At 41.3% G+C, this 18875-nt stretch overlaps 1 protein-coding gene across 1 annotated transcript; it reads right to left on the bottom strand.

The window, feature by feature from the left end:
• Positions 1–1150: 1150 nt before the first annotated feature.
• Otud6b (OTU deubiquitinase 6B) lies at positions 1151–17376 on the bottom strand. Its single transcript, XM_075966932.1, has 7 exons — positions 17188–17376; positions 16478–16629; positions 13972–14052; positions 8704–9016; positions 6922–6983; positions 4053–4159; positions 1151–3388 (listed from the first exon to the last, which is right to left on the bottom strand). The coding sequence occupies exons 1-7, from the start codon at positions 17267–17269 to the stop codon at positions 3304–3306; spliced, it is 882 nt and encodes a 293-aa protein (XP_075823047.1). The 5' UTR covers positions 17270–17376; the 3' UTR covers positions 1151–3303.
• Positions 17377–18875: the final 1499 nt, after the last annotated feature.

The raw sequence follows: 18875 nt of genomic DNA, 5'->3' as shown, positions 1-18875 counted from the left end.
CACAATTACACATTATCTCTACTCACAGCTAGTTCTCAGTGTGCAGGCACTAGGAGGAGTCAACATCAGACAACCTAGTAACTAGTTCTCAAGTGTGCAGGCACTAGAAAGTCAACATCAGTCAACCTAGTAAGTGGTTGTCAGTGTGCAGGCACTAGAAAGTCAACATCAGACAACCTAGCAACTAGTTCTCAGTGTGCAGGTACTAGGAGGAGTCAACATCAGTCAACCTAGTAACTAGTTCTCAGTGTGCAGGCACTAGGAGGAGTCAACATCAGACAACCTAGTAACTAGTTCTCAGTGTGCAGGCACTAGAAAGAGTCCACATCAGTCAACCTAGTAACTAGTTCTGTGTGCCCTCACTAGAGTCAACATCAGTCAACCTAGTCCTGGTGTGAGGTCTAGGAACATGGCCAAAGGAGGGTCCATGTAACTTAGGAAAGCAGGTGAAGCAGGTAGAGCATTCAGGGAAGTGAGAACAAGGTTATTGTTCAGTCAGGAGAAAACATGAGTGGATTCAAGGGAAAGAAACAATGCTACCGGAGTTTAAAGATGAAGAAAGAGGATTTTTAAATAAGATTTAAATCAGGACAGAATAAATGCATTAAACAAATAGAAAAAAACCACATTTGCTCAACTAATGGTAAAAACTCAAGTTAAAGTTATGAAACCATGAGTTACATTCCCAACAGTCAGCTGATCTGCCCTTGACTGGTTCATGCCAATCAGATCAATGTACTAGCAATTATGTGCAGGAACCAGTTTGCACAGACACCAGCCAGCACACAAGTGCCTCTTGCTGATTCCCATTCTTAGGAATTTTCTTATTAATTTGTTATGAATGAAAATCCCTTTTTAAAAAACACTCATGAATCTTCCAGTGTTCTTAGAAGCTACGACCCAAAGTACCCTCCATTGACCAGCGTGTCCTAAGCCCCCACACCTCTAACAGTTGCTCAGCTGGCCGTCACTCTCTTTACTTTAGGTAAAGTAATATGCTCATATATTTATAAAGCCCCTTAAATACAAAAATCTGATTGTATTACTCTCAGTATATAAAAATAAAGGCTGGGTAAAGATCTAAAACAGAATGAGTTTCATTCTAAATTTCAAAACTATTTAAAAAAATGACAATTTGAACATAGACAAGTTGATTCAACTCCTTTATCATTTATTCTTTTGGCAAATACCAGATAACATGAGCAAAGCTACCTTGCTCATAATAGTTACACATTCTTTGTTTTACTTTTCATAGGCTGTAAACATATGTAAGTGGACAAAACTCTTGGCTGAAGACAAATTCCAGAATTCTGACATACACGTTTCCAATGAGGACTACAGAAAGCTCGTGGGATTCCCGTTAGACCACCAGCAGCAGCAGACGTAATTCTCACATTGCTTTTACATTGGCATCTGCCATTCTTAAACGACTTTTTTTTTATTTAAAGCTACAATGGTAGAAGGTGGCCATACACTTTATTCATAAATACAATGGCCATTTTAAAATAAAACATATACACAAAAACCAGAAATACATAATTAAGTACATTTAAATTCTTGTCAAAACAACAAAACATTAATGAGTTATTTTAGACTATCTTTGTTGAAAATGGAATTTGCAATAACTAAGTTTCACAATATTTTGCTTTGTTAATTGTCAATGCTGATATTTTAGCATGAAGATAATATTATTTCAGATAAACTCAAAGCATCAATTTACAACTTCATTCTTTTGTAAATTTCAAAGGAAAAAAAACAGATCAGCAGTTACAAAGCAGGCACTGTGCAGGAGGCAGGCGATGTCTTGTCTGCTGGAGTGAACTCAAGAGTCCTGACTTGCCTGCTGCCCAGCCTGCTAGTGTTTCCTGCTTTTAACATCATAAGCCCATTTTATTTACTCAGACAGTATACACTGATTGATCAAATGCCCAAATATTATAAACGTGATGCTCAATCTTCTTATAGTTCTAACTGGGAAAAAAAAACAGATGAAACCAAAAAGTTTCATTTTCATAAATTTGTTTGTTGGTGCAAGAAATTGAGCCTTGAGCCTCATGCACTCTAAGCAAGGGCTCTACTGGAGCTATGCCCCAGGCCGTGGCGCTGGGCTACAGCACAGCAGACACACGTGTGTGGATACAACTCTCGCACAGAGAACTCTGTTAGAAGAGAGCTGCAATCCTAGTTACCTAAGTCAGTCCACAGAGAACTGCGCTGCACTGGTTTTCAGCTCGGCTCCTCAAGAGTGGCCTCAGCTTTACCTACACACACAATATAATAATCACACATTTGAGTGAAAAAAAGTGACACAACCTGGAGCAAGAAAACCTTCAGCCAAGGCTTTCTCTGAATCCTAGAGAGCGAGCACAGCGGAGATCTTGTTAGGACAACGGGAGGAGAATGTGACTGTGACCCTTCTGCACAGTGAGGAAGAGAGGCCACTGGGTACTTCCCAGTGGAAAAGGGCTCTAGGAAAAGCAGAGCCACTGAGAAGGAGAAAATGTAAAAATTACCAGTTGTGAAGAGAATAAAGATATGAATAACTCCAGCCTCAAGCTGGAAAAACAGCAATGTAGAAGTCATTGTTTTTAAAGCTATACACATAGCAAAGGAAAATCTCCTATTTGTTAAAAAGAAGTTCCAGAACAGGCTCCAAAGCTACAGAGAAACCCTGTCTCAAGAAAAAAAAAAAAAGATTGAAAATGGACACAGTGAACACCTATTTACAACTAATTTTCTTTAATCCCTTTGAACTCAACTGATTCTCATGTAAGGATTCAAAAATCCCTAAGTCGTTTCTCCTTAGCTGCAGAGATATGCTACGTAACAAGCTTCACCTTGCTGATCTAGGATACCAAAATTACTATGATCACGCTCATTCACAAGCATTAATAAACTTGCTGACATCACAATACAGTCCTACCATGACAGAAAAGGCATCTCCATACTTTAAGAAAAGTTATATCAAATACTCACTTTGGAAATATAAATATGTAGGGCCAAAATTTAAAAAAAATTTATTCAAAATCAGAATGTCCTGGATAACTAATACTCACTAGTGAGAAGGTTAACACCTTGTTCTATGATGTTCTCCACAATTTACTTTAAGTTCTAGGAATGCCACTAAGAGGGCACTGGTTAAAATCAATCCAACGGATTTCTAAAAAGCCTGTTAGCAAGCTTATTCACTCATAAAACTGACTTAAGGTAGCTGTGTTTTTCAGAGGCATTGCAACAATCTAGCACTTGATAGGAATATGCAGATTGGCACACTCTATAAAACATAATGTTACATTTTGTAAACTAGTTGCAATTTTCAGTAGCCGAGTTCACCAACCGTGTGACAGAATTATAATGTTCTCCTAAGCCATATGCATGTCTCATGTACCTAAAATGGGGAAAAAAAATGAGTCATTTTCAGGAGGTATTTACTACGTGCAAATGTATACAGCATACAGACATCCATAACTAAGCACCCTGAATGTCCCAATCCAAAGGTATCATTAGCTGATATATGAGCATAATCACTGAGCTCAACATCCTGTCCCAAGTGCTGCCAGTTAGCAAGTTGTCCAATCACCGAGCTGGCAGCTTGATGAGCTTAAAGTTTCACTGAAGTTGAAACCATTACTGCTAAGAATAGCAAATACACACACACACACACACGAAACTGGAGAAATAAACCCTCCATATTGAATGTGAGGAGCCAATTCTCGATCATACAAATACATTCACAACATGATCCCACACTTTGTGCTAATTAAAACGTAGTTGACATCAATCTGGGCAAACACACAAAACTAGTGCTGAAATTTTATAGCCTTTTGAAAGGACTTTATTTTTAGTGCATACAAAAATAGATAAATAGTATAAGCGATTATGTAAATTATACATTCTGATGCTTTCTAGTTCTGACTGCCTTTAACATAAGCAGATTTAATTTAGCTAATTATAGCATTTTGATTAGTCAGTATAGACAACCTAAAATCTTTTCACATCCCTTTTTGTCTTAGTTATGAAAAATACAGTAGTAAACTTTCCTAGGTACTTACACTAGTACTAAAGGATTCCTCGAATATTCTTCACCAACTACAATAGGAGGAGCGTCTGCTTGTAGTACCTCGATTGGCGTTTGTAGAATGTGAGACAGAGCTCTTAACTATAGGGGAAACAATGGATTAGTAAGGGAAACAGAACTGGAAGTACAAACAACACAGCAGACAGAGCGAGGGTGAGCTGCTCTGTTCACAACAGTACCAGGGCCTCGGGTGAGCGGGCACTTAGCATTTGCTGAAGTGATGAAAATCTAAAAGTAAATACATACATAAGTAAGAAAAAGATTATATCAAAGGCAGAAGTTTCTCAAGCCTGAGATACACAACAGTTCTGTAAAAACACCAATGTCAAACGTGGTGAAGCAGGTGAAGGGTGGACTGATTATTACACCATCTCTGGGTTTGAAAACATTCCATTTTCATCATGATACAATTTTTAAGTACTAGTGGCTAAGCATCAGACCAAACCATTACCAGCCAAAGGACAGGGAATAGGATCTGGAAAAACACAAGGTTCACTTTTCAAAGCTTCTCGGACGAGGCTGATGCGGTCAGCATCAAGAACAGCTGCTCTGGAACCTCAGCAGGAACAGGTGTGCATGAGAATGACGGTGGTGAGATCTCCTCTGGTCAGCATGCTGTACTGTCTTAATTTATAACCCACAATATAACCTTGAATTTAAAGTCTAATGAATAATAGCCACTAATAAAAATGCTAATGGCCATTGACACATTACGACTAAACACTACAATCATGCATATACTTTATGTGAATTAATTAATCTGGTCTTCATAGTAACTTCATGAAGCTGATACTAGTGAGTTGGTTTTGGTTTTGTTGCCGGGAGGGTGGGGGATGTTGTCTCTTGATGTTGCTCTGACAGGTCTCACCATGCAGCCCAGCTGGTTGATAATTTGCTATGTAAACCAGGCTGGCCTCTGCCGCTGGAGAACTAGTGTTACAGGTGTGAGCGGTCACACCCACAGCCCTTACTGTTACTTAACACCTGGAATCTGAAGTGAAAGGATTCTGAAAGACTTCTCTGGGCCGAACAGAACTCGTGGAGCTGAGGAAGCTGATTCCATCACTGCCAGCCTTCCAACGTGGACTCCTAATGTATGCATCTGCCCAATTACAAAGGCTACACCAAGAACACAGACCCTTTAGAAGGTTTCTAGCCAATGTTAAAAATCACTTCAGGAACATGAAAAGGATTCTGTTACATAAAAAAATAAAACAAAATCCCATATTCTTTTGAAAATATTCCTTTGAAAGACATTATCTTTAATTTTTTTAAACTAGCACAGAATAGTGCACAAAGCAATGTCTTCATAAAGCCATGCAACAGGGACAGCAAGAAGGCACCAGCCCGACAGCCTGAGTCTTCCTCTGACTGAAAAGCGGGGAGGTGGCATCATGTGCACACACTACAGTATTTTCTCTAGGCTTCGGTCAACAATATATATTTATCCCACTGTGAGAACAACGTGTACTTCAAAGGAATTCACAGGCAATGAATGAGAAAAGAGCCTTCCAAAGACATTTTTAAAAACTGTCAATTGAATTATCTCAATTTAACAAGTCTCCAATACCATCAAATTACTTCGTGAACCTTTTAAAGTAGTTCAAGTCTCTTTATTCCTGTCATCACAGAGTTGGTGCAACATTTGCAGAATGCCTAATCAGAAGAAGCGAATGGGGACAGTTCCCTCTGGTGGAGAGGTCCAACTACAGCACCATGTCTGTGTCTCGCCCTCAAATAGCAGCCGAGGGGTGACAACCAGTCACCTTCACACAACACTAACACTGCTGGCGTCACTCATCCGGCACCTTAGCTCACAAACTCTCGTGAATCATGTACTCCCTACCTTAATGTCACAGCATTCGACTAAGTACGAGGGCTCTTACTGAGTCGTTTAAAACCAGAGGTCAAGAAGCTGGGTGGCCCACCCAAGGCGCAAAGGAAAAGTGTGGCCATAAGCCCAGGACTGGCCTCCTCACCCTTTCTCTCCACCTCGGACTGGCGTCTCTACCAGGCCTAATTGCATGCTTTGTTGTAAAGCAAGGTTAATAGTAACTTCAAACATCAGATCTTAAGGAAGTCATATTAAGCTTCTATGTGTGTCTGAATATTTGTTTCCTTATACAACAATGTTAAAACATCAATTTACTGCCTTCAAGTAATATACTAACAAACAGAATTCAACAGATAATTTTAACAAATGTGTTACACTAAGTTTTATACAAAATAAAACTTTTACTTTGCATATCCCAGGCTGGTCTTAACTCTTCATCCTCTGGCCTCAGCCTCCCTAGTGATGGGATTCCAGGCACTTAATAAGCCTGACCCCCTGGTTCATTTCTATTTCTGTTGTAAAGAAGCTATTTTTCCAACATGATCTACTAGATTAAAATTCACTTTTATGGAATAAAATGTACAATTTTTGTTTTTGGTGAAACAGGATCTCTCTGCCCATGTAACTCAGGCTAGCATCTCAAGTGCTTGTATTACAGGTGTGTACCACCACATCAAGTAAGTCTGCATTTTAGTGTTTTCTTTTTTTTAAGATACAGGAAAATCAAACACGTTGGCTGTAGAAACATTTGAATAAAAACACTCAATGCAACATCAGCCTCCATAAGTCACACATCCCACACTGGGCTATGTAAGATGAAACAGAGCTTCACTTACTCAAAGTGCATGGTCTAATCTCACACACAAGAATGTCAGTAGAGAAATAGCAAATGTAGAAAGGAAAAGGCATCTTCAAATAGAAACTGGCTTTATTTGAAAGCCTGTGAAACCTACCGGTGGGGTTCACAAACAATTTAGCACCCACAAGCACTGTGACCATACGCACTTACCTCAAGCTGACCTCCCCACGCCGCTGTGTTCACAATGTCATCACAGTACTTTCCAAATTCCTCTGTAGAGAAGACATCAGAATATCACTATCATCTCCCTTCTGTATCCCCTCCTTTCAAAGTGAAATCTACTCCCCAGTAGTACATGAAATATACCACCCCAACTTCCCACCATCTTTCTATCCAAGAGTGAAACAGTTCTACTTCTCACCTCAACCTGGGACCCAGAGAAACACGTTCTTAACTGACTTCTCTCATCATCTAAAGCAAGGACTCCTCAGAGTCAGCCAATTCACTATTCTGACAAGCGTTCTAAAGCCAAAGTTGCATGCAAAATGCCATACAAGATTAAAACAAGAAGCCTTTCTATAACTAGGCTACCATAAGAGCCTACAGAGCGTGTAAGTCCAATCGAGTCCGACCTCCCGGGGTTTCTCAGCTTGTCGTCTTACATGTCTCTACATGATTTCTATCAGTGTCACTTTCAGCACAGGGAAGAGAGTTTTCTCAGTCTCTGAAAGAAGTAGAAGACCCAATCTCTGAGTTTACAAGAGGCACACTAGTGTGCACACCCACTTTTAAATGCAGCACAGTAAAACGGCTACATGAGGTGGAAAGACGGCTCAGGTGGCTCTCTTCCAGAGAACCTGAGGTTAAATTCCCAGCACCCATGAGAGAGCTCAATCTGCCTGTAATTCTAGTTACAAATGATCTGATACCTTATCTTCTGGTCTTAACTATGCCAAGGACATAAGGCTCACACAAGGGGCACAGACATACATGTAGGCAAAACATACATACACACAAAATTGGGCCAAGCATCCTTCCTGTCCAAGGAAGGGAACAAAAGCTTTGAGAACTAAAGGAAAAATATGCCCCATGTGATAATCTCTTGTTATTAAGTCTGCATTTTTAAAAAAACAAAAACCTAAATACCATGCCTTTCAGTAAAAATGTAATGAACATGAAGTCACCCTGGGGACCTAACTCCGGTCTCAGTCACCACAGACGGCCAGCTCCCCTGCCCATGCTCACCCGTCCATTCTGTCCGTTCTACTTTCCTCCGTGGAAGACAGACTCCCTTTAAAGGGAAGTCAGCCTGCACCACCCTCCTGGCCACAGCCACAGACAGAGCCACAACTATGATCTTCCTTACACTTCCGTATTAACAGCCCTGAGTCCCTTTCAGATTCTGACTTGTTCTCACCCTTGTTTGTAAACTGTGCTTTTTTTTTTTTTGGCAAGCTGTGAATTTTATTTACTTTATCTTAAAAAATTGTTTCTTAATTATCAATTTATTTTTTAAAAAGGAAATATTGTTCAAGCAGGGTTGTGAAATCAAATTTTCCTTAAGCAGTAACCTTCCTAGCTACAGCTTATTGAAAGCAACACGCTACTTCCCTGAGCATGACTGGGTTTTCCAGTCACTGTTTACTCATGGCCTTGAAGCCCTGAACCTGCGCTCACAAACACTGATCAAAACTCACCTCCCTCTAACTCTGTTAAACATGAATTAACACACCTTTCAGTAATGACTAATTCTACTCCTATTTTATTTTTTTAATGACTTACATATAGCAATTAACATATTTTAACTACAAAATTAAGTACTTAGGAGATAAAGTAAGATATAATTGCATCTACTCAAATTATAGAAAATAATTTTGCCTACATTTAAATGATCTTTATTCTTCACAAGAAAGGTCTTACATGCCACACCCAAGAAGCACTTGATTTGAAAACCAGAACCACAAGAAAATGTAAGGCAGAAAACTGAACTACCTGGAGTATACACGTTCCCGGTATTGGGGTTTGTTAAGAAGGGCAGGAAGTCTTCTGAATGGCTCTGCATGTACTCAGCAGTGCGCTTCCGGAGGGCAGCCACAGTCAGGGCACAGTCCTGCTCTCTCAGCTGATCCTCCAGCGCTCCGTACATGCAATGGCCGTCAGATGGAATATGCTTGATTTCCAATTCTCTGGCAGCCAGTATCTGAGCGAGTTTTTCACTCTCTACGTGCCTGGCTCCAGCTAGGTTCTCAATTTCAGCCTCAGCTATCCTTTCCTCCCGCTCCTTTTCCAGTGCAGCCTTTTTCTCCTAGGACAAGAATATAGGACAGTTAATTGATAATTATCAGGAATTCACATTTTGAAACATTTTGCCATTTTCTTTCTCCTACAGCATTGCCATTTTAATCATCTATTTGCAGAACTTTTTGACTACAACCATTAGAGGAAAAATCACCTCGTTCATTTGGCCCGTGTTTCCAGCACCTCATTCTATACCAGCACATAAAACAGCCCGTCTTAAGCCAGCTACAGTGGCACGGGTCTACAATTCCAACTAGAGAAGCTGATCAGAAGGATCACATGTTTGAGGACAGCTTGGACTGGCCTGCATGTGACAGACAGCCTGTCCCTCAAAACGAAAAAAAACGGGAGGGGGGAGCAAGGACCAGAGAAGCGACGAGGGGAAGGGAGAGAAAAGGAAAAAGCAAAAGGAGACCCTCTTATGGACTCTGCTTATCTTCTGTTCACTTATTTGAGGCACTGTCTTGCTATGGTAGCTGAGGCTAGGCTATACTCTCCATCATCCTATCTCAGTCTTCCAAGTGTTAGGATTACTGGCATTTGCATAAAGTCTATTTAAAAACATGTCAACATGAAAAAAAAAAAAAAACATGTCAACATGGGCTGAAGGGATGGCGCAGAGGTTAACAGCACTGCCTGCTTTTCCAGAGGATCTGGGTTCAATTCCCAGCACCCACATGGCGGCTCACAGCTGTCTGTAACTCCAGTTCCAGGACTTCTAACACCCTTGCACAGATATAAATGCACATTAAAAAAATAAAATAAAACATGTCAACAACTTGACTAGTTGATTTCAAATTACTATCTTAGGATTTAGTTATCCATTGAGTGTAACGGTGCATGTCCATGAGTTCAAGGCCTGCCTGGTCTACAGAGTGAGTTCTAGGACAGCCAGGGTTACCGAATAAAATCCTATCTCAAAAACATAAAAAGGTCCAACTGTTCTCAGCCTTAAAGTACAGAATCATATTTAAACCCAGAATAACCCAAGGTTGTATGACTCTGCCAACACTACTTTGATCTGTTTTCTTAAAGTAGATATAACACCCATACATAGAATTAATAAGCTCAAAGATCTTTTAAAAGTTTGCTTACATATAATTCAAGTACTACAGGTAGACTAAAATCCTCTAAATCCTAGCGCTCTTTAAAGTTCTGGGTACATATCATCCCAGATTATTCTTCTATGCACTGTAATAAACATAATACAATTACAGAAAATATGGCGTATCCTCTATAACAGAAATGACATTATCTTTTATACAGTATAATTTGCTTTCTTAAACAAAGAAATAGGAATTCTTGAGGTTTTCCCATGACTGAATATCTTGGCATGTTGTAGGGTTCAGCGACATCAACAAGATGTCTTAGAGAGTGCAATGGGAAATTGGGGGGAAGGAAAACACCCCAATAGTTGAACTAGTAAGAATCACAAGACAGAGAGCACCCATGTTTCACGGCGAAGAACAATTCACAGAACTAGGATATGAGAGAAAAGCATCAAGAGGTGAGACTGCTGGCTAGAGACAGGTCTGTCATTAACAAATACTGTGGGTGCTAAAACAGCACTAAAACTGAGATGCAATCACAGCATCTGTGCTTCCTTCTGCATGGGAGGACAGGGTGTCTGGAGGCTATCACTGTGCTTTTACTACGTCCTAATCTCAACCACGGGTGGATTTATGCACTTGGAGGAAAACTGTCCTTCAAGAGAAAAAAAAACTCACTAAATTTTTGCAATGTTTTTTTAATTTGCCTTATTGTATTGTATAGTTGTATAGTATCATACTTGTGCCCATGTATGTCTACACACCAAATGCATGTAGTTCCCAGAAACCAGAAGGGTTGGGGTGGTGTGTGTGTGTGTGTGTGTGTGTGTGTGTGAGAGAGAGAGAGAGAGAGAGAGAGAGAGAGAGAGAGAGAGAGAGAGAGAGAAAGAGAGAGAAAGAGAGAGAGAGAGAGAGAGAGAGAGAGAGAGAGAGAGAGAGAGAGAGATCCCTAGAACTAAAGTTACAGATGATTGATCCCTGGATTGGGAATCAAACCCAGGTCCTCAGGAAGAGCAGCTAGTGCTCTTGACCACTAAATCATCTTTCAAAACCCTAAAAAAAAATCTTAATTTGGTAAATTACAGAGGGGAAAAAAAATGGTAAAGCAATCTTAACAAAAGGTATGGACTTGCATGCTGTCTTCGATCCCCTGAGGCAGAACAGGAGCACAACTCCATAAACTGAATGACTGCCATGGTGTGCCAGCTAGTTCAAATAAAACAAGAGCAGTAACAGCTCACTAACAAAACATAAAGCAGCACGGTTTAAATATAACAAGAACAGCATGCTTACTGCAGCGTGCACCTGGGTATAAAAACTTAAACACAAGGGGGCACTGTCACTTTATAAAAGACTAAAACCAGTGTGGGGAGAGGAAGAACAAGCACCTTAGACATCATCTAATCCGAACCCCCCATTTTCCTCTTCTGAGGAAACAGCACACAGAAAGATTTCCAAAGGCCATACAGCTGCTCAGAGCACAGTGGGGGCGGGGGACAACACCTGCTACGCAGGCCCCTGAACCAGAATCAAGGTGGGAGCAGATGGCACCTGAGTCATTCACTTTTATTTACTGACAGAATGAAACTTCAACCTATCTTCCAAGTCTTAAGTCTCTGCAATACTAATTTCTATCATTATCTTCTCTTGCATAATGATCTGCTTCATAACTAAAAAGCAAATGGAAATCCATTGAATTCTTGTCTCTGTGGGAGTTTCCAACATTAGGTACTTTTCTACAAAGGCAGTACTTGAGACAGAATGGAAATAAAGTCTTAATTTAAAAAAAAAGAGAGATGGAAGACAAGAGCATGAAACTCAAGCACGCTGAGAAAAACTAGAGCCACGCTGATTTGGGCTCTAGCCCACCTTTGTATCATATTTCCCCTCTCACTGAGATAACCGAGGTCTGATCTTATTTGTAAAATAAAGAAACTAGATTTCATCCTACCTCTCAAACTATTTTGGAAACCAATTATTTTATTTCTACCTTTATTTTGGTTTTTTTTGGTGGCGGGGGGGTGATTTGGTGGGGGGGCAGTGATTTGGTGGGGGGGCAGTGATTTGGTGGGTGTGGAGGAGGCGGTGATTTGGTGTGGGGGAAGGCAGTGATCTGAAGCAGCTTCTCTACTTCCACCATGTGGGTTCCAGGGACTGAACTCACGTCCTCAGGGTAGTCAGCAAGCAACACTATCCGTCAGCCACAAATTCCTGAGTTTAATAAAATGCCCGTATGTTTCCCCAAATTAAAAGAGAGTACAAGAGTCTTAGGATAATCACCATAAAATTGCCGTGCTTTTCTTCCAGAATAGTCTCTCTACCAAAAAGGACCACCAGTGGTTAACTGGCACCTTTACCCTTGGTGCTTTGGCATAAGAACAATTCTAAATAACCCGATGTAAAGTTTGCCCATTCTGAACTCAGGGTCCTTTCCATTAAGCACTGTGAATGTGTAGAGCTCTCTGCTCCAAACGTCCACTGGATTAACAACGTAATAAACTGGGACAATTTTCTCTGCCAAGTGATAAAGCAGTAAACGATCAGTATTACTAAACTGCTCAGAGTATAACTGGAAAATGTACTAAGTTCAGACAGGAGAGACATAACCAATTTTTAAGGACAATAAATCTAGGTAGGGATAAACAGGTATTGACAAACAGAGGAGTTACAGCTTTGGCTTTTACAATTAAACAGGCTAATAAATGAAGCAATTAATAAATACAAATAATTTTTTAAAATTGTTCCTGGCACACAGAACACCTGTGTTGACATACAGCAGGAAAGTGCAGAAAGAACGGCTATCAGAAAGGAAGCTGACCTAGAGCAACCCTTCGAGACAGCACGTGCACTAAGACATTCCTCAAAAATCCACAACGGAAACATCAATCAAGAGTAAATTCCATACAAATATGATATGTTTGACTATTTGCAACATAGCTTTCATGATCGGGCCTAACTTTTTAAGACTATGATATACTTAAAATGGTAAACACACACACACACACACACAAAAGGTGAACACGCTACCATTTGCTAACATGAGTTCTCCAGGCCTTGTATTAATGGCCCTGGCCCCAAACTATTCCTTAACACCTATAACAGTTCCATAATGTAGGTACTATTTTCCCCTATGTACTATTGAAACTGAATGCAAAGTCATGAGAATAGGAGAAGTTTCCCTTCTCTGAATTTTTAGTATAATTAACCATTACATAAATAACAACATAATTCTCTGAGAACTCTGGGTATCTGCGTGTTTTATTGTATTTCTAAGTTCAAATTTTCACTTCACCCCGAGCACTAACTTTTTAAATATTTTTTAAGTTTATTTTTTAATTATGCGTATGTTGGGGTATGTGCATGTGAGTGCAAGTTCACATGGAGACCAGAGGCAGCAGTTCTCCCTGGAGCTGGAGTTAGAGATGGTTGTGGGCAGCCTCACAAAGAAGCTGGGAATGGAACTCAGGTTGCCTAAGAGTGGTCTGAGGCTTATCCATTGAGCCATCTGTCCAGCCCTCTGAGCACTAATTTTTAAAAAGGGTTGTGCATCAGTCATATGACCTCAGTCTCTTAAACATCTAAATTAAGCTCACAATAATGTATTTGTCTAAGAAAAAAAACAATCAATCCTCCCCTTCTAGAAGAACTACAAACTAGACATTCTTATTTTCACTGTCTTATACCTGTCTTCTTTAGAAGGCAAGGAAATGAAATCCGACCTCACAGGATTGTTGTCAGGACTAAATGAGATGTCAATATAAATAGCTTAGAAGCTGCTATATGACAAGCACTTATTAGACACTAGTTCAGGTCCCTAGACAAGGAACTCCCATGTTTTTCTAATCTTTTCTCATACACCATAGAAGAAAGTATTGATCACTAGCTTATGTACTTGGTGATACGACTTTCATACCCGTCTCTTTTGTGCTTTGGAAATCCGAGGTGGCTGGTTCTCAAGTACCAAGTCTGAAATGTTAACAGCGACAGAATCTATCTGAAGGAAAAAACATTGGAAAAAAAAAAAAGAAGAAAGATTAATAAAGAAAAGTTTAACTTATTTCAAGTGTTAGGCTATAAATTATTACTGAAAATTTAAAGTGGTCCCAATCCCTTACTTCCAGTTTGAGCAGCAACACTAGACACAGTATTAGATAGCATGGTTTTGTCATGTTTCTCCATTTCCACAGATGAATTTGTAAAATGGCCGAGATTCTTCATAGCTCTCCAAAGACAAAGCTATTCCTACATACCTCTGTCCTTCGTGAACCTACTCCCTTACTCTAAATACCTTACTCTCACTTCAGAGCACCTGTTATGAATGCTGACATATAAAATATAATTTGAGCTCATCACTACCCTTATGTTCTTAAAGGTGACTATAGAGTCACGTCCCCATGTCAGTTAGACAAAACATAATGAGCGCTAAATCTTGAGACTACACCTGGACAATTTCTAGCTATTTCTGGCTACAGACCGACAACATCATAAACAATTATACTCAACCCTAAAATTCAAATGCTAACATTGCTAAAGAAAAGGTCTTCTACTTGAATAACCACGAGTACTTCACTACTGGAAGTCAAGCTAGCTTCTAGTATGATAAATATCTAAAACTCAAAGCATCGGAAACAGATGCACAAGTCTCCAAAGACTATGCCCAAGTGATAAAATTATCAACATCTGATAAACTTCAAGTAGCTGAACAACTTCACTGACTCTATCCTTTCTTCACTAGTTTATTTTTGATTTGTTGATTCTGCCAAAATTCACACCATATTAACAAAAAACAGAATTTGGATTTGAGGAGACGAAACAAGTTTAAGTTAATGAAAAGGAGGGCAGTTAAGGCAGACTGAAGAATTTGTATCTTGGCAGGTAGTGATAATCAAGAATCAAACTTTTCTGTCTCTTTGGAAATCCTGGAATTGAAGGCCTAAGAGAGCACACAAAACACCCTGCTACTAGAAAGCACAGGGAGACAATCAGGAACAGCACAATGCTCCCGTGACTGAGCACTTAAAATAGCACGCTTGTTTTTAACACTTACTTGTGTGCGTATGTGCACCTAAGCCAAAACGGCATGTGGCTGTCAGAGGACAACCTATAGGAGTCGGTTTTCTTTCTTCCGTGTAGGGTGGGTTCTAGGAACAGAACTCAGATGATCCGGCCTAACAGCAAGCACCCCAACGCCCAACCTGGTGAGCTATACTGGCAGCCCCGACAAAAGTTTTCTTGTCATGTTCTGTTGCTGTTGATGGTTTTTGAGATAGGGGCCTTGCTGTGAGGCTGGCCTCAAACTCACAACCTCCTTGTTTCTGTGTACTGAGTGCTGGGACTATAGAAATGTATCACCATGCCAGGCTGGAGATAAAAGTATTTTAACAGTAAGGAATGCCAGGAACATGACTGGGTAACGCATTTAAAGACTTTGACACTGTACTTAATACCCTGTGTAAATGGACATACAGAAACTCCTCTCTATCAACGCAACAAAAATGAATGAAAACTTACACAAGATGAGATCGTACATAGAGCTGAGAAATTCCTGTAGAGCCTGCAGAATATATGACTCTTCATATTCAGAACCCACACAACAGATTACTATTATCACATAAAGTCTAAAAAGGGCCTGGTTTTGTTTGTATTCTCGAGAAAGGGTTTCCCTGTGTAGCCCTGGCTGTCCTGGTAACAATTAACAGTATACTGACATATACTGGGCGTAGGATGACAGGCACTGAAGAGATGCATGTTAGCATGCTCCCATTTACACAAGAAGCATCTGTAAAACTCCATTCCTTACAACTGGTTCATAAAGCACTTCTTATAACTTAAATATGACTTCCCATCTGTTGGCCCGTTTGGTTTCTATAGGAACCTGTAACCATATACAAAAGCATTTGTGTCACTGTGCCGTATGTGGAGAAATCTATTCTCAGGTTGAGTAAGTAACTTTTCAGAGGTTACAATCTTATCCAGCAGTGATCCTGGGCAGACAGTCTAGTCCTCCAGCTTTGACTCAAGAGAAACCGTCTCTAGCACACTTTATACATCACTGGGTTCAGTAAGTAGGTGCTTCTTTGCTGCTCTCCCTTAAAAAAATAAATAAACCAATCTGGTCACAAAATACTAAGAAAACAGAGCCAGCTGTGGTGGTGCATGCCTGTAATCCCAGGGCTTGTGAGGCCCAGCCAGTAGGAGCTGAAGTTCAAGGTTATCCTCCTCCTCTGCTGCAAAGCCAGATGGTCGGCAGCCTGAACTACACAACATTTTGTCTCAAAAACTAATAATGATGAACTGTGATGGGTGGGTGTGGCTGCATGTCTGGATTCCACCATCAGTCTTGTGGATGCACACAGTAAGCTGTTCGCCAAGTTCAGGCAGCTTTCCCAAGGCTCAGAGACAAGTGGCGTTCCCCATACCTTACTGTCCGCGAAAGCCAGTTTCAACTGCTCCAGCTCTTCCCTGTGTCTCTGCTCCATTTCTCTCTCCAACTTAGCTACATCTTCAACGAGCTGCTTGCGCCTCTTTTTGTCGTTTTTGGGAACAGCGTTCTTCATTCCCTGAATCTTGGCTAAAAAGTTACCAAAACCATAGTGTCAGAGTCCCGGGAAGGTAAAGAGGTGTCATTATAGAACGCAATGTAATTACAGAAGCAATCAGTCATGACACAACAATCAACCATAGAGAAAGGCCCGGATGCTGCTTGAGACCCAACACACACCTCATAAACACAACTCTGAATCGATTTCGTTTGACAGGACAAAATGAAGTTAAAAAAAAGATATTATTCATATTCAGCTGTAGATTATAAAATCTCCGCCTCTCTACTGTCTCTTCTGTGGCCGTCGGGACAAAGTGAAGCGATTCAGATCACATCACTGAGGCTAAGTGTCAGGAGTGGGAAGGGGACAGAGGAGGTCCAAGACCTCGGTCTCCGGGCGCATCACACAGCAGCACGAGCCCGGCACCGGCTCGGGGTCCGCTGCAGGCCGCCCAGGGGGCGCCTCCGAGGACCGCACACGGGGGCCCGAGCGAGGCGGGGAGAAGTCCGGGCTCCGTGCCGGCGGCCTCTCCGGGCGCACGAGGACCGACGCCAAGCTCCCTTTAGCTCCCGGCCCTCTCCCGTCACCTTGCAGCTCCTTCTTCTCCTTGCGATGCCGTCGCAGCAGCTGCTCCTCATCGTCCAGCTCCTCCGCAGAGATCTCCTCCATGACGACCGGGCGGCAGGGCACACGCGCAGCACCCAGCCGCGTACGGCAGGCGGCCCGGCACCTCCCACGCCTCCACCCTCACTCGGGGCGCCATTGGCCGCCGCCGAGGCCCAGCCCCGCCTCGGGGCGGCTCCGGATCCCGGGCTAAACCACTGAAACCAGGGAGAAGCCGGCTCGGCTCAGGGCGCCTGCGCGCGCTGAGCGCGCCGGAAGCCGCGCTGCCGCGACTAAGCCTGCGCCGAGCTCCGGGGTCGCGTTAGCGTCGAGCAGCGCGCCCGGTGATTGGCCCCGAGGAGAGGCGCGCGGAGATGGCGTCACGGGGTTTCGCCTCAGTTTTCAATTTGTGCTTTGAAACAAATGTTTGTACTCTTTGCGAAGACATTCTGAATTTTTTTTTTAAGTTTTTAATAAAAGCCTGAGGTGAGCTACGCCGTGGTGGCGCAGGCTTTTAATCCCAGCACTCGGGAGGCAGCGGCAGGGGGATCTCTGTGAGTTCCAGGTCTGCAGAGCGAGTTCCAGGACAGCCAGGGTTGTTACTCACAGAAACCCTGCCTCGAAAAAGCAAAATAAATAAAAGCGTGGATTGTTTTCAATAAGGGCTATTACGTTGCATCGATCGTACTGTAGAGAATTGAGGTTTTTGTTCGTTTGCAACGTCATAAAAAAGGGAAAAGCCGAGGAATTTAAGAAATGCCTACTGTTGAAACGGACAAATTGGTGGCCGAGAGATATAAAAATGATTAAGTGTTGTAAAATGCAGGGGCCACGTTTAATGATAAGACTTTAATTCATTGATTAAGGTCAGATGATGTGCAGATAAGCAGACACATTGCCAATGGAGTACAACTGTAGTAAGACAGTCAGGTTAATATGTTAATATTCTCTGGTGGTCTCTCCTGAAGATGATGCTACCTTTTATTAGCATGCACTCAATTGGGAAATAGGGCAGTGGTGGAGCACCCGTTAGTCCCAGCACTTAGGAGGCAGTAGCAGTGGATTAAAGCCAGCCTGGTCTACAGAGCAAGTTACAGGCCACCCAGGGCTACATATAGAAACCCTGTCTCAAAAAACCAAAAGAGGAATTTCTGTTGAAAGTCAACACCAACACCGTTTTTTGTGGTAGTAATTACTTCTTTTCTACAGCTTGTACAATAGTAAGGACGAGGCACTAACTAATATAATTTTATGTTGCGCTTTTATTACCTGTGTAGAGTGTCATGTGACACTCTAATTTCATTTTGCTGAAAAATAATTCAACTGAAATTGTAAAAATAATGTGATTGTTATACTGAGTTTTTGAAGCCTTAAGGGCCCTAATTAAGATACTTCACTCATAGCTTTTCACCCAGACTGAAACTGGGTCATTAGTGGTGTTTAGAGTAACATGGCAAATGGAGTAAAGAATGAAAGCTCTGGAGAAAGGGGGGGGGGGGCGGGGATGAAAACAACTTCAATTTTATTAAATTTATTTTATTTTACAAAAACAAGCAACAAATTTCCATATTTAATTGTAAAGATGATTTACAAATTACTGAACAGAAGAGTAAAGATTAAGTCACTTTAAACTATTAGTTTTATTTATAATCACTTGTCTAGTTAGTATTGT

Source organism: Microtus pennsylvanicus, chromosome 3, assembly GCF_037038515.1.
Source record: "Microtus pennsylvanicus isolate mMicPen1 chromosome 3, mMicPen1.hap1, whole genome shotgun sequence".
Lineage (NCBI taxonomy): Eukaryota > Metazoa > Chordata > Mammalia > Rodentia > Cricetidae > Microtus > Microtus pennsylvanicus.
The sequence above is the reverse complement of the archived record's forward strand: the minus strand, read 5'-3'. Positions and strand labels throughout refer to the sequence as shown.

Bases quoted from the DNA above. Each gene is read 5' to 3' on its own strand.
- Otud6b (XM_075966932.1), bottom strand. From the start codon at position 17,269: ATGGAGGAGATCTCTGCGGAGGAGCTGGACGATGAGGAGCAGCTGCTG. The intron at 16,630-17,187 runs GTGACGGGAGAG...GTAACTTTTTAG, and splicing joins GGAGAAGAAGGAGCTGCAAG to CCAAGATTCAGGGAATGAAG. The intron at 14,053-16,477 runs GTATGGGGAACG...TTTTTCCTTCAG, and splicing joins TGGCTTTCGCGGACAGTAAG to ATAGATTCTGTCGCTGTTAA.